The 25,867-nt window shown below is 41.5% G+C and overlaps 1 protein-coding gene across 2 annotated transcripts in view; it reads right to left on the bottom strand.

Annotated features, from left to right (window-relative positions):
* PCNX2 (pecanex 2) overlaps positions 1–25,867 on the bottom strand; it is a 153,137-nt gene that overhangs the window by 1,957 nt on the left and 125,313 nt on the right. For both annotated transcript variants that reach the window (XM_077175595.1, XM_077175596.1), the window contains 7 exons: positions 22,540–22,773; positions 20,283–20,386; positions 12,799–12,943; positions 11,574–11,804; positions 10,948–11,222; positions 9,774–9,961; positions 3,806–4,254 (listed from right to left, as the gene is read on the bottom strand). In XM_077175595.1, the coding sequence (XP_077031710.1) occupies positions 3,806–4,254; positions 9,774–9,961; positions 10,948–11,222; positions 11,574–11,804; positions 12,799–12,943; positions 20,283–20,386; positions 22,540–22,773 (1,626 nt within the window). The remainder of the gene's footprint in view (positions 1–3,805; positions 4,255–9,773; positions 9,962–10,947; positions 11,223–11,573; positions 11,805–12,798; positions 12,944–20,282; positions 20,387–22,539; positions 22,774–25,867) is intronic.

Raw genomic sequence — 25,867 nt, 5'->3', positions numbered from 1 at the left:
TCTGGAGCTTGCTTTATACACCAAATTTTAAATCCAACTTACAAAGAAACCTTTTCATCAAAACTGGAATGCAATTATCAGTCTGCAAACGTTAAGCACAGTGCCACCCCACTGTAAGGAGTCCATTAGGATAAAAGCATTACAGAACTTTGCTGTGTGAACGTTGAAATGAAACGCTTCCTCTTTACTGCTTTCAATCTAACAGGCACCTGGACTCTGAGCAGGCACTTTGGCCAGGATTCACCTCATCTAAATTTCACCATGTGGTCTTGCTGTGTCATTTAGGCTACCAATGGTTGGCAGAGAGATAAAAGTCTCCCAGGGGAGAATTTCCTTGTAATAGCTCCAAGGATGAAGTGGATGGAGGCCTCTTCACTGAAAACAGAAGCCTCAACAGCAACCTACTGAGACATCCTGCCCAAATTTTAGCCTAAAGTTTGACAAGGTGAATCCTACCATTAGTACTCAGTATCACAGACTGGCTGAGTTCTTGCAAATTAGGCCATAAACTCCTGAGAGTTGGAATTGTGCCTTCTCATTGTATATATTCAGCTGCAGAAATAGTAATACTTGTTACTGTAAAATGCAGGATTGGACCCAGGTGAGTAACATTCAGCTGACTCCCGTTGAAGTTCATGGTGAAACTCTAGGGAAAACCATACCACACATGGTATTTTTGGGTTGAGAGCAAAATACGCTCAGGCCAAGGAGCTTTTCACACTTGAGGTTGGGAGAACTCTTTGGAAACTAGGGAAGTTATATACAGTTCAGGAGCACAGTAAAAGAAAAGTGCTTGGGACTTATATCTGCAGTTTTCCCCTGTCATCAGTTTGGTTTCCATTTTGATTGCCAAATGCAGAAGTCTGCCTAATTATGTTGTCTAATTGCAGTCACCCTTTATTTCTAGTCCATCTTCTCATATTTCTGCTTTCTGGTGCTGAGGTCAATTTTCAAAATTCAGGGCAGCAATGGATAGCAACCAAAGTTAAATAAATACACTTAAATAAACAATAAAAGAGTAACTCTACAACGTGAATTGAAATTTTCAGGGAAGACAGGAATAAAACTGTGGGCATGTGGGGGAGAAGGCTGTAAGTTTTTTTGTGTGTAGTGTTTTGCTCTTAGAAAATGCTTAATCACAGGGCATACCGGTTTCCTTTGGTAAATATTTCATACAGGATTCCTTTGACTGACTTTCAGCAAAAAGGTTTCAGATCTTAGATTGAATTTCTGGTCAGAGAGAGGGACAGAACAAGTGCACTATTCAGGGGAAACCATTCCTTTTCCTGCAGATAAAATAATTCTAAGTCCTGCTGATTCCTTAAGTTTTAGCTTTTCTATATTTTTGAGATTCTGTGCTGTCTAGGTGTGTAGCTCTGAGCTTCATATTAAGTGCTAGCAAGTTTACTTTGCAGGGTAGGTAGACAAAATAATCCTTTTCCAGCTTGGGACCAAGGACAACTGTTACAAGCTTCAGGCCCAAAAAGTGGGGTACTGAAAAGAGCAGACGGGGAGGATGGGGCTTCATAACCCGAAGCTGTAATTGGACAATTATCCCAATATGCAAATGAACCAAAAACTTATAAAAGTGTGAAACCTTGTGACTAGTGTGGTGGTTTGACAGGAAATGTGTTTTTTGGGATGCTGTGTTTTTGGCCAATGGATATTCAGGCTTTAATATTGGCATTTAACCTGGCCATTGGGACATGGACACGCCTCTGAGAACACGGGGTTAAAAGCAGAGCTCTCCCCTGGGAGGGTCCTCTTGGGTTTCCGGCGGGAAAGAGTTCGGGTCTCTCCCCCGGCCCAGCTGCTGGCTGGGCAGGGGGAGGGGAAAGCCATGTGGCCGGGAGAGGTAGGCCTGAGCCCCGGGGTGGAAGGGTGGAACAGAGAAAGAGAGAGACACCGGGAGCCATCGGGTGCCCCCCCTGAGAGACACAGAGAGAGAGAGAGAGAGAGAGCCGCTGCCTGAGACTGTGACCTTGAAGCTTGATAAACATGGGCCTGTGCCGGCAGCACGGCTGGGACGGAGAAGAGGGGGGGGTTCAGCCGGCCGCTTGTAGGAGCTTTTAACCCCTTTTTGGAAAATGAGAACTTTACAGAACATTGACCTTTCCTAGAAGATAGAGTGGAAGATGAAAAAGGAAATGGGCCAGTGTGAGAGAGGTCTGGGCAAGCGAGAGATAGTAGAAGAATAGAGAAGAATCCTAGTGGGAAGAGATGATGGAGTGGCTTTTGCTGGACTCTTTTTGTATAGCCATGGACAGAACCAAGAGGGTTCAGGGTTGATGCCCCTCGGCCCCAGGGGGTGGAAAAATATGGGGGGGACAGCTGTCCCAAAGGAGAGATTGTGGGGACAGGTGTCCCAAAAGAGAGATGACGGCCTCAGAACCAAGAGGGTTCAGTGTTGATGCCCCTCGGCCCCAGGGGGTGAAAAATATGGGGGGGACAGGTGTCCCAAAGGAGAGATTGTGGGGACAGGTGTCCCAAAAGAGAGATGCCGGCCTCAGAACCAAGAGGGTTCAGTGTTGATGCCCCTCGGCCCCAGGGGGTGAAAATATGGGGGGGACAGGTGTCCCAAAGGAGGGATTGTGGGGACAAGTGTCCCAGAAGAGAGATGGACAGACCCAAGTTCCTTGTGACACAGAGACTGCATTCTAGGGGGAGGCAATGGCCTCAGAACCAAGAGGGTTCAGTGTTGATGCCCCTCGGCCCCAGGGGGTGAAAAATATGGGGGGGACAGGTGTCCCAAAGGAGAGATTGTGCCTTTTTTTGGATCGGGACAGAGCATCCTTAAAAGACAACCCTAGAAGCAGCTCTGGTCCATGTGCAGTGGTGAGAGCACTGGACATGAAAAGGAAGAAGTCACGACGGCAGATGTTCTCCGGGCGGTGCCACGAGTGACACGGAAACACACGAGGCTTCGACTGTGTTTCCAGGGGAAGCCCATGGCACAAGAAGGACTCCTCTCCTCTTGATGAACTGAGGATTGATTGTTTGAAGGGTGGTGCTGGACCGAGAGTTGGTGATTTGAGAAACAAATGTATTGTGTTGGAAATTTGGTGGGGGGAGGAGGAAATGCATTTCTGAAGTTTTCATTTTCCCTATGTGTGTGTTTTATTTTATCTGTAGTTGTAGAGTAGTTAATAAAGTTCTGGTTCTTTTTTCCCTAAGTAGGAGCCTGCTTTGCTTATTCCTGGTCACATCTCACAGCAGAAACCAGGGAGAAGGTATTTTCATGGGGGCACTGGCATTGTGCCAGTGTCAAACCATGACAACTAGTCATCCATTTTGAATCCATTTTGGGTTCATCTTGAGTGTAGCCCTGGCCAGGCTCTTGTACTGGCCAAGGTGTATCCTTTAAGGCCTTTTAATAAATACATACTTTATTCTTTTAACTCTGTCCAGTCTCTGTTCTAGGTCAGCCTCTCAAGGCATCACTGTATAAGAATTAAAGCAGGCAAGGAAGGAGCTATTTAGACTGCTGTGCTGTTACTCATCACCTGGACTGCAGAAATTGGAGATGTAAGTCTCTGTTTTGAGTGAAAAGAAAAAAGGAAAGTTTGTAATTTCAGGTTACAACAGCCCCCCCATCCGTTTCTCACAAATGATCTCACAGACACACTAATACCAAACAGTCACATTGTGATGCAGCGAAATCCCCCAGAAATACCAGAATCCCAACACTGGTTTGGAAAAAACTGTTCTCTGACCACTGAGAAGGAAGAAAGAGGACAGTTAAGGAGGAGACAGGTGAGCAGAGCAGGACTCCCACTCAGCAGTGGTGTTTCAGCTTCAGCCTTACCCGAGCTGCCTGGCTTGCTGCTCTGGCAGAGGGCCCCATGGCAATGTTCATGCTGCTGGATGACTGCGTGTCGCTCGTGTTGCCTCCGTCTGCAGCCGAGAGCCCAGAAATCACCAAAGCACTTGAAAAACTTCTCTTGCCAAACAGCAGGCTGAGAGTTGAGCTGGTGGAGGAGGCCAGGCTGGACCTGAGCATTGCTGCAGCTCGGTCCTGCACAGTCAGCTGGCCAGCAACAGGAACAGCAGGGGACTGAGAAAACACAGATGTTGCAGAGTTGTGGAATGATAGCTGACTACTAGAAAGCCTTTGGGCAATTTCGTGGGCAGATGTAGATGTTTGGATGAAAGGCTGCCGGCTTTCTACAATTGGTCCAGAGTGACTTGAAGCAGGGGGCCTTTGGTTTAAAGCAGTGTGTGCCTGGACAGACTGACTCCTGGGTTTTCTCCTGCCTTCAAAAGAAAGATTAATATATTTAAGTAAGTGGCATTCTGATGAACTCCATGCTATTGACAGTGGCCCAAGTGTACATATTATTGTTGGCATATTACCACAGGTTTTATTAGCATAAGAACTCCAAGAACAGCAAAAGTAACAAACGCCTAAACCTATGAATCTTTCTGTGTTTTCCACTACAGGTGTTCTAAGTTATGGTCAAAATAGCTCTAGAGGTTGTGCACTGAGTCAGAAGACAGGGAAATGAGGAGCACTCTAATGACAGGCTCACAGGTGTTCTGCTATGTACAGTTTAATCAGCCTAGTGAATGATCGAGCATAGTGTTGCTGTAACTCTGCTCTCCTTTGACAACCACACTAATGGAATGTTGAATATCCACCTTAAATGGCTTGGTATAATTAAATGCAACAATAAAACCAAAAACCTCTATGTTAAAACAATGGCATGTTTAAAAGAATTATTCCTGCATATGAGGAGAGAGAATTTGAAAATTCAGCCAGGAGGAAGAATACAACATTCAAGCCACAAGACAGTTTTTAAGACTAACAGTAAACTCTGAGTTCCAAGAGAGACGTTTACAATACGCCACAGACGTGAAAAGATGTGAATGCTTTTAGGTAGGATACACTATGAGAGGTCTGAATGAGACCCACATAAGACTCTTGTCCCTTTCTGGGAAGCATCTCTATGCAGCCACCACTGGATACAGGATTCTGACATGCCTAGACAAATCCTTTCTATACAAATACATCCCCATATTTAACATTTACACCAACACCTTCTGTCATTCAAGCAAGCATTTTCTGTATTTCTTATGCTTGTGTATTTGAATAGCCATAGAATGAAAAATCAATCATAAAATACTGGCCAGTGAACCCACCAGAGGCCAGCTTGTACTCCTCAGGCATTCTGCCATGGGTTGGTGTGTGCCACAGATCTCAGCAGAGCTCACTGTTTCTGTAGACAGGCTCTAACCCAGGCACACACAGCAAATACCCAGTCACAAAAGTGCCTGCTTGGTTTTTTTTGCTCTCCAGGAAACTCCAAACATTAACACAAGCTGGCATTTTGGTTTCCTAGCTGTAGGGTGGGGAGTTGATGCCAGGAAATCTGTTGAGAGCCATCAACACAGAAACAAGTTTTTCTGGCAGGCATTTCCAGGCTGTTGGTAATTTTTTTTTCTTTTTGCTTTGGTTTTCCCCAATACCTGAACTCCTCCAAATACTGAAATTTTGCTGGCATAAAGGAATATAAATCTCACGCTATCTTCTAAAAACATGACTGCTGAATTCACGCAGGTTCCAGCAATGCAGAATTTCACATCCAAGCCATTTACATCATATGTCTGAAACATGATGTTTTACATCCACAGACCCGCTTTTCAGAGGCTGGCATCATTATCCCCATTTTTCAAATGCTGAAGCAAAGAGAATTTAGGTAACTTGGCACAGAGTCAGATGAGCAGAGCTGGGCTACAACCTAATTGGAGCTCACTAAAACCTAGTTGGTTTGGCAAGTGTTGGACACTTTCACACCTCATTTACAATGTATCTTTAGCTCTATTTATATACTTCAAATAATAATATAAAAAAAATTTCCTAAGTAATAAGAGCCCCAATATCTCTGCTGGAGAATGATGGGACAGACACACATGGCTCTTGGAAGCTCCTGGACAACACTCTCAGGCACAGGATGTGATTCTTGGGGGGGTCCTTGTAGAGCCAGGAGTTGGACTTCAATGTTTCTTGTAGGTCCCCCCCACCTCAGGATATTCTGTGATTCCATGGCCCCTGTGCACTGCTCTGCCAGTGCCTCTGTCCTTGATGTGCAGTGAGGGGCGCCAGGCCCGGCTGCTGTGTCTGCAGCTGTGCACGCATTTGGCCTCTGCAGGGATTCAGGCTCTTCAAACCCTGGGGTTCTGCTCAAGTGCTTGGGTTTCTACATCTGATGGTATTTCAAGAGGTTGCCTTTCTTAAATAAAAAGAAAGGACTGGATTTAAGAACAGAGGGGCTGTGGTGTGTTACTAACATGGCTAACATGGCCAAACATCTGTGATTTAAATTGGGAAGCTGACCCCTATCCAAAAGTATTCTATATTCATCCCAAATGCAGTGGTTGGAGCATTGGGCAGGAGACCACCCGCATCCACACCTAAAAAACTCTGTTCCTGAGAAAAACAAAGGCTGTTCTATAAACTGCATCATGAAATAAGGAAACTTTGGGGGAGAACCCCACATGTTTCCAGTGCTCCTGATTTTGGCTGCACTTTCATATAGGGCTTTCATTGCAATTTGCAATTTTTCAGACTCAGTGGTACCAGGCTGCAAAACGCAGTATGAAATATGAAAAAGTTAAATGCACTTTATACACAGTTTATGAATCTAGAAGGCATTGCTATGATTATCTAGTCTGCTGTCCTATATAGCATGGGCCATAGGATTTCCCAGAATTAATTCCTGTGTAGTTTTATTAATTGTTACTTTAATTTTAAAAAATGCATCCTGCATCTCCAGTCACGGAGAATCCACATTAACCCTTAGTTTCTTGTTTCACTATTTATTTACTCTCTTAATATTAAAAATGTGTTCTTGATTTCAAATCAGAATTTGTTTAGTTTTGTTACATCCAAGTCTGCTGAGACCAATGGTCTCTGGTCAGCTTTTGTTGCCCAGGTAAATACTTACAGACTATGATCAAGGCATCTCTTACAATACCAATTGCTGGAAAGCATTTTATTTTTCAATACAAGTCGTATTCCCCAGAATTTTGATCATTTTTTGTCTCTTCTTTGAAGTGCTTCCAAACTAAAAATGTCCTTAAATTAGGGCACTGGGACTGTGTGTGGCAGGACAACAATATTATTATTTTAAACAGCATAGATAAGTTCTTTTCCAATGCTGTGGTATTGCCTTGATGTCCTGATACTTATTGAAGATCGAACAGAGCTTGTTTTTTAACCAGCTCTCTTAAAACCCTTCTTGAATGAGTCATTTGACTTTGCTCAATTAAGCATATACCTTTGATAGCCACTCTTTCATGTTCTTTGTAGCTGTTAGGATGGAAGGAACTGTTTCATGATCAGATCATAGAAATAAATTATCTGTGTTTTTTCTCCAAAATAAAACAGACATTTATTTTCTTGTTTCTACATACTGCATATTGGCAACTCTGCCTTTCTATACATTGACAGATCAAGACCACTGCTAGGATTTCTATGGCTTCTAAATACTCTAAAAATAAACAGCCATAAGCTCACTTTCATCTTTATGTCCCTAATGGCCCTAGCCAAAAAATTCTTGTTTCATTCTCTACAGCGTATTAGGAGTGAATATGGATTTCAATTTGCACCATTTCCTTGGATTTGCTGTGCACGTCTTAACAAAAGCCAGGTTGCTTTTCTTATCTAAGAGTGACTTTGTCTCTTGATTATGTTTTTCTGGGCATCCAATCAATATGTTCTTTTGAACAACTCACAATTAACTTACTTTATTGTATGGTATGCTTAGGATCATTATATCACAATTAAGCTCGCTACGCTGATTACTGTGGTGTCAAGTTATGAGTATGCACATGGGGATTCCTCCAACACTAGACACAATTAAAAGCTGCAGTTATTTTATTCTTGCAATGTGATTTATATTCAGGGCAAGGTTTATTCCAGTACTGCCCATTATCTTTAATGATACGTCAAAATGATCTAACAGGAAACAAACAAGTGTCAACCCCTCAAGTTCTCTGCTTTAATTTATACAATAATGCTACAAACTTGTTGAAATGTAGAGTTGATTTGGTTTACATTACAAGTCCTGATCCCACAGTGATAGATCTCACAGTCACCCACTGGCAAACTTAGAGTCCTAGAATGTTTTGGGTTGGAAGGGACCTTAGAGCTTGTCTAGTTCCAACCTCCCTGCTGTGGACAAGGACACCTATTACTAGATTAGGTTGCTCAAAGCCCCATCTAACCCAGCCTTGCATATTTGCAGGAATGGGGCATCCACATTTCTCAGGGGCAACATGATCCAGTGCCTCACTGCCCTCACAGTATTTTTTTCCTAATATCCAATTAAATCCTTAAACCTCTTTCAGTTTGAAGCCATTCCCCCTTGTTCACTCCACATTCTTGTAATAAGTCACTTTCCATCTTGTGAACTCCCTTCAGGTACTGGAAAGTCACAATTAGGTCATCCCAAAGCCCTCTCTTCTCCAGGTTGTACAAATCCAATTCTCTTTGCCTTTCCTCATACATAATCATCTTAGTATCCCTTCCTTGGACCTGCTCCAACGAGTTTATCTTCTTCCTGTGCTGGCACCCCAGAGCTGGATGCAGGGTTCCAGGTGGGCTCTCAGCAGAGCAGAGGGGCAGAATCCCCTCCCTGCCCTGCTGCCCACACTGCTTTGGATGCAGCCCAGGACATGTTTGGCTCTCTGGGCTGGGAGTGCCCATGGCTGGGTCATGTCCAGTCTCTCACCCATCCCCATCCCCAGGTCCTTCTCACTGCTCTCCATCTGTTCATCCCCAGCCTCTGGTGATACCGGGGATTCCCCTGACCCAAGTGCAGCACCTTGCACTGTTAAACTGCATGAGATTCCCCTGGGCCCACTTCTTGAGCTTGTGCAGGTCCCTTTGGATGGCATCCCCATCCTTCAGTTGTGTCAACTGCACCACTCAGCTCAATGTCATCTGCATATTTGATGAGGGTGCACTTAATTCCTTTATCTATGTCATTAATGAAGATATTAAATAACAATGGTCCCAGTACGGACTCCTGAGGGACACCACTTATCACTGATGTCCATCAGGACTCTAGACCATTGACCACCACCCTCTGGATGTGACTGTCCAAACAACTGCTTATCCTTATCCTTATTACTTAACATACATTTCCAATGTAAAGACCACTAGTTCCACCTTGTGAATATGTCTGAAGCACTTTTGAATCCATAATATGAGAAGGGCTCAGCTGTTAGTTGACAGAATGATTGGCAACATTTAATTTTCTCTCGGTAACTGCTATATAGGCATAAGAAGCTATTTTCCATTTGTTTGTTCTCCACATGCACTGATGAGCAGCCAAACCAATTCCTCAAATAAATTGCCATGGTCCTTCCAAGATAATTAAGATTTTTGCATGCTTTCTTTCTGCTGTTCCCAGCCAACAATAAGCAGAGGTTCACTGTGGTACAGGCTCCCTGCATGGCATGTGTACACTCCCTCCCATCTGCATTTCTCATTCTGGCATTCTTAGTGGCACCTGCTAGGCCAAAAATTACCCATAATGGACTTTGACAGTGGAACCTTTGGTGAATCACATTTGTGTTACACCCTCCCAGTAAATACCTGGAACAATATTGGGAAGCCATCTCCTACATATTCTTGGTCTTTAGGAGAGACAAACTGCACTCTCTAAAATTACTTTTCCACTGGATTTGAGGACTCCCCAAAGGCACCTGCCCTCATGACCCCCCCCAGGAGAAGACTCCAGAGAAAGGCAAATAAATTGTGCAAATACCTGCCCGCTGATGGACCTCTTGAGATGAAGTTTGCAGCTGAGGGGTTCCATCCCTGGTGGGCTGTGAGCTACTGCTCTGGCTTGAATTCCCTGTGGAATTGTTGCTAGATGAAGACCCCCCTGCACTATCCACATCTTCAACATTGCCTCTCTCATGGTGAGCTGCTGCATGGCAGTCCTTTCGCATTCTGTTTGCAGGAACACACACAGGGTCAGCCTCTTGTTACACATGAAAATTTGTGTCACCACTGTTAGGTGCCCTCAAAGAGTGCTCTCTCTCACACCACTGCAGGTCTTCTGACATGTTGAGATGGCAAGGATAAGCTTTCTTGAAACAAAATTGTATACGACACAAGCCAATTGTCTGCGTTTATTGGCTTTGGAATCCTGAAATACCTTAGGGATCTTTATCTAATGTTACAGTGATCTCCCAAGATTAATTTCTGCATGAAGTAACCAAGTAGCAAAGAGGAATGTGCTGGAGAGAGCTCAGAGGGATGGGCTGCATGGTGGGAAACTAGCATGTTAAGCCATTAGATACAATATTGACATTTTAACACAGGTCTTGGCACACGAGCTGGCTCCCATTATGTCTCCATGGTGCCCTGCCTTTCCTCAGCTACAGCAGCAGCAGGACAGGGAATGAGGCAAGGGAGCTGTTGTTGTCTGAAAAGTGCAAGTAGGAATGGGAGATGAAGTGTCAGGTAGTGATCATGCATAGCTAGAGGAAGTCAGGCAGTTTTGGTGAATAGCAAGTACATTTTTAGGTGTGCTTTGGTCAAGAACAATAACTTGGGGGTGGATATCTAACTGCTGAACCTTCAGAGCATAACTCACCAAAATCCACCAGCACATTTACTCATGGTCAGAGTTACAGAAAAGATACCCTTATTTAGATGGCATAAACAGTAAAATTCCGTGGAATGAGGGAAGTGTCTGTAGTGCAGTGTGATTTGAATGACTCTTGTTGAACATGTAGAAAGCTTTGTCATGAATGAATTAATGGATTTTCTTTCTGTTCTATTTGCAGCACTATTTTGTTATATTCTGAGTTACTTGCAATTAATTTTTTTACTCATAGATAACAATACAGAATTACTCTCTTTTAACAGAAAATACAATGAAACTGAGACTGCAGGGTCTCTTATCAGCATAGCCAAAATTAAACACCTACCTTAACCACTTGGATTTGAACCACTTTTTAATGTTGTCCAAACTGACAGGTCCCCCCCAAATGTTCCTCAGTTGGCTGTGTGTCCCAAGGTACGAGGTGGTTAAGGGGGAAACATACATTGGATATCCCAGGGGCTGATCACATGAAGAATTAATTAAGTTCCGCAACACCTGTTTATTGTTCTGGATGCTTCCTCTCTCGGGGTTACGATTGCGTAAGAAAATCAGTTCCTGCTGCTGGCCAGCCCAAAGCCCTCTGACACACTCCTTGTTGACCTGCAGGTGGGTTAAAACATGCAGATCATGCAAAAGCACTTGCTACTCAAGATGCAGAACTACAGGATCTAAGTAGAACAGCAGTGGCTGAGTGTGCAAACACATCATGATGTCTTTGCACCCACAGCTTTTTATGAACTTTTGCAGTGACTCCCTGGTAAAGCCTGGAATGTTATTTCAGAGACACAAATGTGGGTGGCAAAATGGAAGTAGATTGAAGAGAGCTCTTTTGGCCTCCAGTCTCTACTCTAAAAACTACTATTAACTTCTCCTTTCGACCACATTACTCAGAATTAATACTAGTTACCACAGCCCAAAATTACTGCAGTATTAGAAAGATGGCATATGTACCTTGATCACCTTGAAGCTCAGGTAGCTTTTGTGGAGCATGATAACTTTATATTCATCTGCTCCTTCATCTACCACGTGTCTGAGAGTCAGCAGCTCCTCCCGGTTGGACAGGACTGCGCTGCGCCAGGCTGGGTCCCCTTCGTGACAAATCACAACCTTTTCTTCAAAGGATTGGATGGCTTCATACAAAACTGCTGGGTCCTCATACTCATCTGGGCACGTGAACTGGTCCTGCTCGTACAGGAAAAAGTATTGAACCGGTCAGGTACATTTGTGAAAACACAAACTATAAACAGTAAACAAAATATTGCCTTCCAAACAGTTGCCAGCTAGCACTCTCCAAGTGACTTGACACTTGCTAAAGAGTGTCTTTTGGGAGCTTCATTTAACAGTGATATAGAAAGGTACAATTTCAGTTTTATTGTAACCTGTTCTGATCCCATGACTACACTGGACAAAGGCATTTGGAGAATACCAGCCTATCTTTTTTTTTTAAATGGAGTGTGAAACTATGGGAGGCAGAGCTTTTGGGTAAGCTGGAGAGAGATATCACCTAGGACAGTCCACAGTTCTTGTGGAAATTCTTATTTTAATTCACAAAACCCCATCAACAATAGCACAGACTGGGAATCCATCAGCAAATACCACAATACTGAAATTTCACCCAGCAGCACCATGGCCAGCGATAACATCATAAAATTATTGTGTCAAAGAAGCAGATACAAATTTACAGCAGTTCAGTAAGTAACATCTAGAACAATTATAAATATCACTAATAATAAAAGCATATGATACTAAATCATAATGTGCCAGAACAGGAACAAAATCAACTCCAAGCTATACAGAGCCTGACCTGAAATTAGCAGTGAAATCAGCATAATCAATGGATTTCCCTTCAATCTAGAAACCACCTTTAAAGTATCCACACAAGTAAAATATTACAAGATTTTCTGCTTTCTTTTGATGAAAAATGCAGGGTCAAGCTCTGCAAAGTGGTTTCAAATGGGCAGATGGGGGTGCAGAAAAGAACATTAAGTGAATGCAAAATAAATAATTGCCAAACTCTTCCATCTTAGTGAATGATGTTTCTTAGAATAAGGTGGCAAGTACTCAATTTCCCTTTTTTTTTTTCTCCTTTGGACAGTTGCTAAGGTATCCTGCATTTTCCTAAGAAAACAGACACAATAGTAAATGATAAAAATAAATACATAAATAGATGCCCTACCTGGTGCAGCTTCAGAGACATTCGGATTGCTGGGGCAACAACCTTGTGCAGCAGATCCATGTCAGCAAAGACCCACTCATCTTTGGCTGCTATCCGGAAATCTCCTTTAAACAGAGCATGGAGCCCATAAAGGAAAGAGTCCAGGCTGGAAGAGAAAGCAGCAGTCACTCCCAGGAGTCATTCCCATCTCTCCAAGGCAGATCTGTCAGTCACCAGCCTCCTGCTGACCTGTGCAGTGGGCAGTGACCCTCCGGCCCAGGGTGAGTGCCTGCGGTGGGTGTAAAGCCGGGGTCACATCGCATTTCTCTGACACAAAACCATTCCGTGGGAGAGGCAGTTTCTCTCTATGTGCTCTGTAAATGACTGGCCATGAGATGAATGGAATGAAGGATGTCCTCAGGATGGGTGACTGAGTCACAGAGTGCCTCAGGGCACTGCTTCTCTGCAGCTGTGCCAAAGGGACCAACCAGGTCAGAGTGCCAGCTGCACTCCCTGTGCAGCCAGCAGAAGCTGCTTCCTTATTTGAAAGTTTATCGATCAGTCCTGTTAACACTTCTCCTTGTAAATGAAAAATAATAATAGAAAAAAATACTTTCTGGAAATCTAAGACCTTTCTCACTACATTCAAACCTAAATGTGAACATTAAAGCAGATGTACTGAGAATACTAAATTTCAGAACTGTTCAGCAAACCAGGTGAGAGCAGGAATCAACCAACAGGTGCTTCCTACTCAAACAATGAGCCCTAAAGTAAACACACACTGAGTTTCTTTTTTGTAACATAGGAGACCAGATGTAGGCAGTTCTGCCTGGCCTTGCATGATGGCTTACCTGGAACTGAGATACAAGCACAAGGTAAAAGCTACAAAACCAGGTAGCTGTTAGAAGATGGCTGTGCAAGGGCTTTGTGAAGGGAAACCATCAGCCTTCAGCTCTGATCTGCACCCTGAATTACAGGACTGCCATGCCACTGTCACTTGTATAATGGTGTAGGTTACTGCTGTCCCAATGTTGCTCTGAAGAAGTGATCTCAAAATTGAGGAAAATAGAACCATCTGTTAAAAACAGGCATATCTTGCAAACCCACAGGATATGGTTTCATCTACCTGCTAAGATTTCACTCACTCTTACAACAGTTCATCTTCTAGATTGTAAAGACTCTGGGGAGAAGCCATATTAAGATGTTAGTAGTTTTCATTACTGCTCAGCCTTTCTCTAGAGGACACATAATCTTTCCACATAATTGAGCTTTCTTAATTATTTCATAAAAAAGAAAAAAAATCTTTTCAATATTTTCTCTTCTCAGAGAGAGGAAGAAGAGATTGGGAGAATGCCTGGCCAGCTTCAGCTGAAAGGCATTCTAATTTTGCTCTTGGTAGGTAGTATGTCTTAGAAATTAAATTGGAAATACATACGTTGTTATCAGAGAAACAACTGGATACTGATTTTCTCCATGAAAGCATCATGTAATACAAATAAATGAAGCAATGGGACCAAAACTAGCCAGAAAGGCAGGGCTGCTGTCACTGCTGGGAACATAAGGAGTACAGAGAAACTTTTATGAATTCTTAACTGATTTGCACTTATTGGCACTAAGTTATGTATGAAAACATGCCTGTGTGAGACAGACACACTCAGATCTTCAAAACATTCAAGCATTGATTTCAGTGGGAGTTATAATGTGTCCTTAAGGACTGAGTCCTGGTCCCCACTGACCTTCAATCCATCATCCCCACAGTTCAGAGAATGATAATATACTCAAACCCTGCTTAACAGCTAGGAAAGCACTAGAATGAGCCAGCTGGGAGGGTGAGGGGAGAATAGTGCAGCCAGCATGGTGAAATGTGACTATGGCCCCTTTGAAAAGGCTACACATCAGGAAGGCTCCTTTCACTTGCCCACCCACCAGAAAACACCAGCATTCACAGCTGAATCCTTGCCTGGAAAAAAAACGTTCTGTAGCTAAATATTCTTCCCAGGATGAAATTTTAAAAGTTACCTTCAACTCTGCATCTAATGATGATCTGTAGTATAGTTTCTCCCCACATAACACCCCCTGTATTTGCTCTGAAAAGTTGGCTGGGATGAAGGGAGGAGTAGGCAGGAGAGAGAACTGGTTTTTACATCTTGGGAGGCTCTCAGAGTCAAATCTGAACACCAGAGCAGACACAGAGCTTGCATCCACATCAAAGTGCCTTACAGGCATCAGCAAACAGGCTGCTGTTAAGAGCAGGATGTGCTGAAGGCTGGGACTAGGACAGCCATGCAAACTGCAGCCCAGCATCAGCAGAGGGAGCGGGGGGAAGCACGTACAGCTCTCCCTGGGCTGAGGGGAGGCTCATCCATTTGTCATCCCTCTACATAACAAGTTCCCTAACTCAGGGGATTTTTAAGAACAAACATGACTGCTACAAGGAGCAAATCAGTGGTGGCAGTAGTTGTGAGAGGCTGAGAGTCAATTATTTTATGAATTGTATTTTCCACCAGAGCGGTCTGGAGGAGATTGCTGTATTCACAAAACCATGGGCATCTTTTATTCTCCTGACAATTGTAATGAGGCTTTTGGGTACATTCTGCCTATAATGTGACACTATCTCAAGCCATTGCTTCTGTAATATGCAGCCTCCTTAATCCATATAAGATACAGTTCTCGTTATTCTTCCCATTGTTATGCTCTCTCCTGAAGACACTAATGAGATTATTAGGAAGCTGTAAAAGTCAACCACTTTGATCTCAGGCCTGACTCTCAACCACTTTGATCTCAGGCCTCACTCAAGGTTGTTGCTGTTTTCTTGGCCCACTTTTAACATACCTCAATTAGTAATCTGCTGTAGTTACAGGCTGGTTCAAAATATTTTTAAAACAAGTTAAGGTAAAATTACATGTCAAAGAAACAACGTTAATCTGTAAGAGACATAACTACAGTATCTGGCAACATTTCCAACCCTCGGAGCTAACAACCTGAAAAGCTGCTGTCACAACTGCGAGCTGCCTTAGAACAAGGCTGGTAGGTGCATGGGAACTGTCAGCTCCTTGAAGGTGCAGAAAAGAGGGGATTAAGTAGCACCACAAATACCAGAGGGAGGGCAACAGTGCCAAAGCAAATACTCCCTCCTACTGCACTCGTCATGCTGCTCCAACAGCTGAAACTAAAAGCATTTAGTGCTGGCCTGAAAGCAGTATGGATGCAGACTAATGAGCTGGCGAATATCTCTGTGTGTATTTTGCATCTGCAGACCTTCTCCAGTGTTAACTGTAGGTTTATTTAAGGAATAAAGGGACAGGCATGTCTGTGAGCTAGTAATGACCTGAATGTCATAGTTCACCTGAAATATTTTCAGTGGTAGTCCTTCTAATTGGATATTTTAGATGACAGTGATTGTAAGCTAAGAGTCAAACTTTTCTGCCCTGCTCAGCTCTGGCAGACATCAAGCTGCACTGTCTGCTTGAACTCCCACAGCAGTGCAGCACCAGAGCAGCCCTGTGGTGCCATGGCTCTGTGTCTTCCCCTTCCCCCAGATGCTGGGCAGTGCAGTGGGGTGACCAGGTGGGAAGAGGCAAGTGGGGCCAGCTTCTTCCCTGGGTTTCAAAGCGAGCAGCAGCTCCTCCAGGCAGAGGCATTCCTTGGAATGATCCTTTGTCCAAACTGAGCTTGGGGAACCTGAGCAGCCAATCTTGGTAGTGTTGGAAGTATCTGATAAGAGATGCTTTATCAAGACACTTCTGTATTTTTCCAAATTTGAAATTTTTACTAAATATTTCTTTACTAGTAGCTTTAGTGGCCGAATAGAATTATTCTGTATTTTTTTAATAAATACACAACTAAACATATCACCCACATTTGAATAAATTAATGGTAATGTCATGTCATTCTTCAAATTGCATTTTGTGCAGGATGCCTCCTAATGACAGTTTAAAAGAGCAAGTGATTTGCATTGCAATGTTCTGCCTCCTTAATGATAATGCACTTATTATGTAATCTAGTGTTAATGTTAGGTTTCTACTGACATTTACATGAACAGGTACAGTGAATAATTATTTACATACATTATATAAGAGCATTTAAAATCTTGGTTTACACAGTGACATTTGCTGATTAATAGATTAGACAAAATCATGTGTAAATGAGTGCAAATTGATAGTTTGCATACACAATGTAAACTTGACTCTCAACTCTGTAGCCCACAGTAACATTACCTTTGCTCCACTGCACAGCAGTTGGATGACTGTCACCCCTCCAAGGACTAGATTTAGTCCAGAGAAAGTTTCCAACTACCTGCATAGTCACCTCTGAGAACAAAACATGAACTGCAGAGCACCCCATATTCTTGGCTGGTTTGCCTCCTCTGAACATCTGAAATGCTTCATACAGCGAGATGAGTGTGATGCCTACATGGCCCTCACACCTCAAACTCATCCCAAAAGCTCTAGCAATGCTGCACACAAGATGCTCCACAGAGAGAATTAATAGAAAGTCCTGAGATGATGTTCAAGGTAAATTCTCAGGGCTTACCAGAGTAACCTAAATCTGTATTTTTGTATCCAGCATTTGAGTGTGGCTAAACGTCTTAGGAGCTCTGACAAAATGAGCCACATCCCAACAGCCAGAGTTATGGAATAGCCTGGGTTAGGAGGGGCCTTCAATATCATCTAGTTCCAACCTCATACATGTGGTACATCTCCCTCTCATGCACACTTTTGCCTGCTCTGACCATTCCTGAGAAAACTAAAACCCTCTTCAGCACCAGTAGGCTCCAAAAGGCCCCCAAAATATCATGGCACCTTTTCAAAGAAAAGGATTGTGAAGCATCACTCAAGGAAATGTTCCTGTGGCTCCTGAGGACCTGAAGCACCTCTGCCCCATGTGACTGAATGCAGACCTGCAGCACTGTGAGAGCTGGGGGCAAGCACCAGCAGAACACTCAAGATCTCTCCGTGGTGAGAGCTGCTGTGCTCTGCCAAACACAGAGGGAGGAGTGCCTGAAGACAATTCTCATGAGCATGTCCTTCTGGCCTCAGCAGCATTGCACACATTGGACAAAGTCTCCTTCCCCTTGCATGCTTGCTGAATAATTGTATTCCTATTGGAGTCTCACTGACTGACTGCTAATTTGTGTTTAAACAAGTTGTGCAGATCTGTCTGAAGCAATGAACACCGTAAGCAGGGTGCCCTTCATGCTCAAGTGAATGTTTTTGGGGGATTTCTGTTGATAAAGGTCTTGATGTCAGGGGGGTAGGGTATCCACCTCCCTACTCAGTTAATAATTTCTACTAAATTGGTTTTGTCAGTGAAGATATATATATTCTGAAAGACAAGAAGAAATGTATTTTACCATGCTAAAGTTAAGTTTTGTAGCTGCAACAATTTATAACTTCAAGTGCGCTACTCAGATTCCTTTTCTTTTCTCCAGATCCTTCTGACAGTGGAAATGCAATAAAGGTAATTTAGCCAGGTGGGGAAGTGACACAGTTTTTCCACAGTGAAACTTTTCCAGGGAAAGCTTTTGTGAAGTAGCATTGGAAAAGATACTGACAGAAGCTTCCACTTAGTCCCTTTCATGTCACAAAATACATTTTAAAAATACAATGATTTGATACTGCCCTGGAGCACTTGCCTAATAAAAAGAAAACCAGGGCTTAATTGAAGATTATATAGAACAGATTAAAAAAAAGGGACAGAGCTGTGCACCTCAGATGACTACCCCAGTTTTTGCCTTTCTGCAGACCTTCCCTTCCTAAGAAAAGTATTTTTAAATATGGAGAGTCCACTTATCAAAAGAGAGGAAGTAATCCAGTTCATTGGTATTTGTCAGATTTTGAAAAGACATGGTGTAGCCGACTCCTGAAATTATTATTAAAATCTTTACAGAACACTATACAAATAATTATCCTCAATATTCACACTTTCCATGTTAAGCTTTGGAAAGTCTCTGATAATATTATCCCTCTGTATTAGCTACTAACCATGTAAGCCAGTACAAACAGGGGACATTGTTATTGTATCTGTACTAGAGCCAAAGCATTGTAATGAAGATTTTAAGATCCAGTGGAAAGTATGTGCAATGTGATGACAGTTTTAGGGACCTTTTGTGTTATTTTTAGATGAATTCCTAATATCGCTGTGACCTATCTATTGCAGGCACAGATCAAAAATCACTTTAATCTTTTATCAAGCAAATATCATAAATGCCCATAAACTTTCCCATCATGTCCCCAAACTCTAAAATTTGTATCATCAAAAAACCAGGACAATTTAAAAAATACAATGACTTACCTAACATCATACTAATTTGAGTGAATAGAAATGAAGGGAGAAGAAATATAGCCCAGAAGAAAACTACTACAGGAAGGAAATGTGCAAAAACTAGTAGAAAGATGACAAAAGCCACTTTGGAAAGCAGAAATCAGCAGCACAATAAGAAATGAGCCACATGAGCCACAAATATTTTGTATGGAAGACATAAAGCAAAATGTTATAAATGTCTCAACAGATAACAAAGCTAGAATGAATATTTAAAAAGACTGTTTTAACAAAATGCATTCAAAATCACACATGCTGTCTCTGTTTGCTTGTTAGTAAGAAAAATCCTCTCTAAGGAGCATGTTGATAGAGGTCTAGGTAGCTTTGCTCACCATTCTGTGCCAACATAGCAAGGTCACTTACAAGCTGTATTTATTCAGCTTCTCCATTGTTACTAAACTCCTGTACACAGAGAGGGTTCAAATAAACCTAATAAACCCCTAAAATTATGTGGAAAGTTAAACTCCATTAAAATAATCATCATTTCATTGATAAAATGCCTCATCTATAGCACAGTGTAAATTACACTGTATAAAACCCAAACAACTCATAACTCCTAGTGAAAATGGAAGAATCCCTAATGAAAATATAAGACGAAGAGCATATTTAGAAACAATCTCAACTGAAACATATCTTAATTAACCAGACTTCCTAGGAAGAAGTGTTTAGAATGAATGAACAAATGAGCTAGGTAGACTGAGAACAGACAAAGCTGCAGCCTCAGGAGATGAGAGGTTCTTCCTTCCTTAGCTGCCAGAATAAAGTGGCACAATGAACAGGAATACACCCCTGAGGAATACAAAGGAGAACCCTTTTACATTTATTATTATTTAGCTAACTACAACTCAGATGACAGCAGTTTCTTTCTCTTCTGTAGATTTCTTCCTTCTACTGGGATGCCAGAGGAAGGACAGCATTCCAGTAGCCAGGCATGAGTGAACACAAGCAATAACCATTGGTACTGATTCTTTCAATCAAAAATTCTGCTCTGCCCTACAAAATAAAGACTGGCACTAGTTATTTAGCCAACCACAAAGAAAAAGATGACCAGGAATGACAGAAAACATTTTATGGAGTAATGAGATTTTTCCTTGATCTAATCTTCTCTTGAGATCCCGCATCATGTGAAAAAAGACAAACAGGTCTTTGTTTTAACATGAGGAAAAAGGGATTCCTAAGATTACCTGATGGCCATATTGTGAGATGCAGTTCCCAAAGCTCTCCGACCCAGTATACACAAGGCAAAGGAAAGTGTCACGAGAGGAGAATCCTCATCACTGTCCAGGTGCTACAAAGTTTGGAGATTAGCACATTACTCTCAAGTGCAAACATCACATTTAAAAGCACCACAAATAGTGACATTCATTACATTTGCATGTAGCTGGACCTGCACATCAAAACATTCTTTGCAATTAAACAGACCAAGAAGGAAGACCATCACCATCAGAGGATTTTTGCAAAATGCAAGCTTGTTTTGGCTGGAAACAGAAGATTCCATTCTCAGGTAGTGAGATCCCAAGGGAAAGGAGCTTTGGTGGTGGTGATGTTTTATTGTGGGGTTTTGGTTTGTTTCCACTCCTCCCAGATCTGACATTCTAAACTGGAGGAAGTTCCTTGTAGTTGGGAGACACTGCAATTGGAGACAGCCAAAACCTTTTTCATGGACCACAGTTCCTATGAAACCTTACCACAAATTTCAGAAGTACAATATCTTTGGAAAAGTTCAGAGGCACACACTTTCAGTGAATAACAGTATCTATCTAAATGGCTGATGACACTGACTGCCCATTTTAACAAACACTCAGAATATTGCATTTATGTTTACTAGCTCAGGAGAAGTCTTCTAATGAAATTTTCACAAAAAAAATTTGCTACCAAGCAGGAGGAAAAAACTGGAACAACACTTCATGCATGTTAATCTTCAGGAGGATACATATTATTTCAGTCCATGCAATGAGTGATTTCTTAGAGCTTTCTTTGACTCTAAAACTGAAGCCAATTATAATGGAGAATGTAGCTCCTACTATAAAATATATTGATTTTCTGGGTTATGTGTACAGTGAACTTGGGTTTTTTATCCCACTTCCTACATGAACTGTGCTTCTCTACAGTCAGTGAATTAAAAAACAAAGGTAAAGCATGTTACAAAAAGATAAATGCGCGTGTGTGGCATCAGTGCAGGCATTAATTTGCCTTTTGAAGTCTAACTTACTTGTTTCAAGTCTATTGACATCCCTAAATCTATAACTGAATTTGAAAATATAAGGCAGAGCACAAGTGGAAAGGCATCAATTAACAGTGGCTTTCCCCCACACTGTGCAATTCTTTGTGTGTCAGAACTTGGGAGCTGAAACATGGAGATGAGAAAGAAAAGAAGTGAAGTATTCCTAGTAGGAGGAGATGGTGTTTTGGAAATGTCTCATATGACATTTGATGAAAACATTATCAATATAATGATATGCAGGGGAACTGGTGGAATGGTACTCAGCATCAGAGACATGAGAAGGAACCAAAGTGGAGCAGAAATATTTGGTGATGTTTCAGGAAAGATTCAGTGATGTCACACCAGCTAAGGTCAGTAATGGGATGTGCATTCTGTGATCCTGAGTGGAAAAATGCACAAATACAGCACATCGTGGCCAGGAAAGAGACACTTCTCCACTTCTGCCACTATCAGCAATAATCAGAAAATTAGATGGAGACAATATGCTTGTTTGAAACTGTACTCTCCCTCTGGGCTATTCTGAGTATTCCATGGAAATACAGTAGTGCATTTCTGACAAACAACTGCTGACCATCAGTAATCTCAGTGGCTCAGAGCATGCAAATGCACAGCTGCACATCTGCCCTTGACCTTCTAGAGCTGCAGTGGTGGCACACGGTTCTGTAGTGTGGTTCATGTTGGAGTCACGAGCTGTCAGAGGTGACCTGTGCCAGCAGGGAGTGTGCCATGCACTCCCCTGCCATCCTGCAACTGTACACAAATAGAAACAAACTTCTGAAAGGGATTCACAGACATCACAGACATTTGGCAAATGTACCAATCACTGGCAACACTGAAGGAACTGTGATGCTCTGATAACATTGTCTGAATGGAGCCTGCTCTAGCAGTACTTCTGTGAGCACTTGATACATCTGTAATTTCTAGAGCTGACAAAATTAACATTATTGGAAATTTGCACAGAAAATAATTGGTTCTGTATTCAAAGACTGATGCTCCTTAAGACTCCAGTTTCTGAACACAGGTATTTTCCAAAATACGTTTTTTCCATTCCACAAAACCTGTTTTCCTTTTACATTAAAATTAAAAGCTTATATGAAATAAATTTTATTCTACTAATCCAGAGCAAGTAGAAGAGTAGTCACGCACCATTTCACTTATATCCCAAGAATTAAAACTAATACTACTAAAAAAATATATAAAATAAAATTGACACATACCTCCACCCTTTTCCTGGCACAGAACTGAATCCAGTCCAGATAAACACTGCAGAAGCTAGCTCTTGTTATTCCCTGGAGACACGGAACATAATCTTCATCTATGTTAACATTAAACATTGCAAGGTCTCGCTCAATATAATGCCACTTTGCATAAGGCTGCAGTATCTTTTGGATGGATTCATCTTTTATCCACTCCTGGATTTTGGGAGAACTTGCTGTAAAGTATATTATACTCTGTTGACAAAATGTGCAAATGTTAGTCACTCTGAACTCTGATTAAAGCAGACATATTTTATACAGAAGAGAATAAGCCAACTAGGACCCTATTAAGAATTGTAATAGTATATCTATTTCTTACATTTTACTGCTTGGCATCATTATTGCTTCACAAAGTGTTCAAGTTAAAAAGATGACAATAATTGATAATGATAGCAGGCAACAGAAAAAAAATTAGTATTTTTAATATCCTTCTGCCTTCCATAAAAATCCATACAATGACAGGAATAGAGAGTTCCAGCAGTGCAGTCAAACATGTCAGTATTAGTGGGATTCTAGAGTCTATGACTGAGAAGGTGATATCAATAATAGTTTAGGCATGTTTTGAAAAAACAGTAGTAAACAGTCCCATCCTCAAAGTAGGGCATGTGTTTTCCCTCAGCAGACTTATTGTTTTCTGGGGATGATGCTTTCCTAATTCTTGATTAGCCACAAGGTGAGACATGACCAATGTGTATGACACAAGTCTTTTAATTGTCAATGCAGCAGGTAAAGAATAATAGTTTTTTTTTTATGTGTTGAGTTAAAAAGCTGATAACTGAGTTTGCTTTTAAAGCACTGAAGGGAGAGGAGCATTCAGCAGGGGCTCTTTAACCAAATACATAAATGTTAGAAAGCAGCAACACCCATATCTCATTTTTGAGCCCGAGTTTCTAAGTTTTTCTAACCACTCTGTCTGGACACATTAAAATAATAATAAATAAAAAAGCAATTAAAAAATTCCATACAAACACAACTTAGAGCATATTTTCAAAAGAATATGAAACTTAAGAAGTTCCAGTGTGTTCTATCAGCAGGAAAGTCCCATTATAATGTTCTATAATATTAATTTAGAGTTGGATACCAAAGCAAACGAGGAGCAAGTATACATGGCTGAAGATGATGTAGTTCTACTTTACCCAGTCAATGGAAATAGGACTAAGCAAATAAATGTATAAAATTAATATATGATGGATTACAGAGGACAGAAGTGCTACCAGCCCTTTGAAAAACCCCAGATACTCTCCATAGTTTGTTTTTCAAATTGTACAAAAGTAAGAGGAGAATCAAGCTTCAGAGGAAAGAGACAAGTCAGACAGATACGGACAGGATGGACCCTTAATTTCTTGGCATGTGGAGAACAACAGACTCCTTAAAAAATATTCATGCAGAAACAATAGGAGCTGAAAACACAGCATTCAGCGAATACACAGACTTCTTGAATACTAAAAGATGCTTAAATAAGAATATATTGAGAAGAGATGGAAGAGACACAAGGGAAAAATATCACAGTAGTTGGGCAGGAAATTATTTCAAAATATATGCAGAAGGGCTACAGAAGCTGACCCACTTTGTTTGTGGGGAATAAAAATCCTTCCAAAAAAGAAATGTATGCATATCTAGGCTGTCGATGAAACTGCAAATGAAATAAATATGATTTAGGAATAAGATTCTCAGTGCAACTCATTGTTTAAAGGACCAATACAGTAATTATTCTTGAAGGATAGAAGAACTAAAACAAAGCACGCATTCTCTTTGTTGATTTTTGAGATAGAGTTTGCTTTTTTATTATCCTCATCTGTGTTTACAAAGCTGATTCAGCTGGGAAAAAATCAGACTTGCAATCGGACACAGAAACAACAAAATCTTCTGTCACCTAATTAAATTCTGCTCTTGGTAACTCTTACAAGGTATGTTTTATGCACAAGTACATCCTCAGCTATATGGCATTTCTGAAACAATATGGTAAATATTTACAACATTGTAAGCTACAGAGAATAAACCAGAAACACTCCAAATGCTCAGTGTAATGGAAGTGCATTTCCTGCAGAAACTCCAGCCTAAGTGATTTTTGAGTTTGTGTTTTATGTGACCTGAATACTGCCTTATCTATAGTTCTTCTTACAATTACTTTCACACTGTTAAAAAGAAAGTGTGAAGGACTTTTAGAATGTTCACAGTGAAACTGCACAGGATCTTGATCTGCATTCCCCAAAAGAAAGAGCTGGAGAAGGAATGAATTCTCACCTCTGTGTCTGATACTGTTTATTTGGAGGTAAGCATTAAATAAACAGTAAAAAAGCTGATCTAATACATATTATAATCTTCTCACTTTCCAAGGCTGTATTAAAGATTTTACCAAACCTTTTTAAAGCCCCTGTTTATGGAAAAAAAACTAATTACTTTAAAAATACAAGGAGAAAATATCCAGGTAACTTTCTTTTGGGAAGTGACATTCTAGAGAAGGGATTTCCTGAGTGCACCCTCCCTTCACTAAAGGGAGCCCCACCTGAGGCTAATACTGAAGGAGCCAACAGGTTATTATTATCTTCTTTTGTCCTTCCCTAAAAGGAGAAGTAGATTAAAAAGATGGACAGCCTGAGAACGAAGACTGACCTTTCTGAGAATGAAGCTCTGTCAGTGCAATATAATACTGGCTCAACTAAACCCACCAAGAAGAGATTTGATTTTCATGCTTTCACAGCCATCAGTAGTGCACATGAACTCTGCCTAGAGCGGAGATGAAGCCACAGCACATCTCAGTGATGTGGAGAGCATTTAACCCACTCCCTTCTACTCCAAACAGGATCAACTAACCACACCTCTATCCCATGGGATGGAAGTTTGTCTAAGCCATCTTACCTATGTCAGCTGCTGCTCAGGTGTGTCCAGGACCAGAAGCTCTCAACCACCTTTCAGTTAAGTTTTTACATCCCATGTGGCGAACTTCACACTTCCCACAAATCCTCCATATATTGGAGGATTTTAAGGCACAAAACCAGTTCCAGTATAAAAAGCAAAATTATTCAATGCTTTGAACTAATAAGATGCTGATTTGATTGCAGCTTAGACTAGGATTTTTTCAATCTCATACCCCATCAAAAGCTGAGTCATTTGCCAGCTTGCACCAGTTTATGTTCCAGTTATTCAGGTTACCTTTTAAAGTAAAGCAAACCAACTCTAGCAACAGACTCATTAAAGAAGAGCTGGGTTTTTGTTTTGTTTTTTTTAGCTTAGTTACATTGCTTTAAAACAACTTATAGCCACAAACACCACTTCTAAAATGAAAAAA

This window comes from Agelaius phoeniceus, chromosome 3, assembly GCF_051311805.1.
Source record: "Agelaius phoeniceus isolate bAgePho1 chromosome 3, bAgePho1.hap1, whole genome shotgun sequence".
Lineage (NCBI taxonomy): Eukaryota > Metazoa > Chordata > Aves > Passeriformes > Icteridae > Agelaius > Agelaius phoeniceus.
Note: the sequence above shows the minus strand (reverse complement) of the source record. Positions and strands in the feature narration are given on the sequence as shown.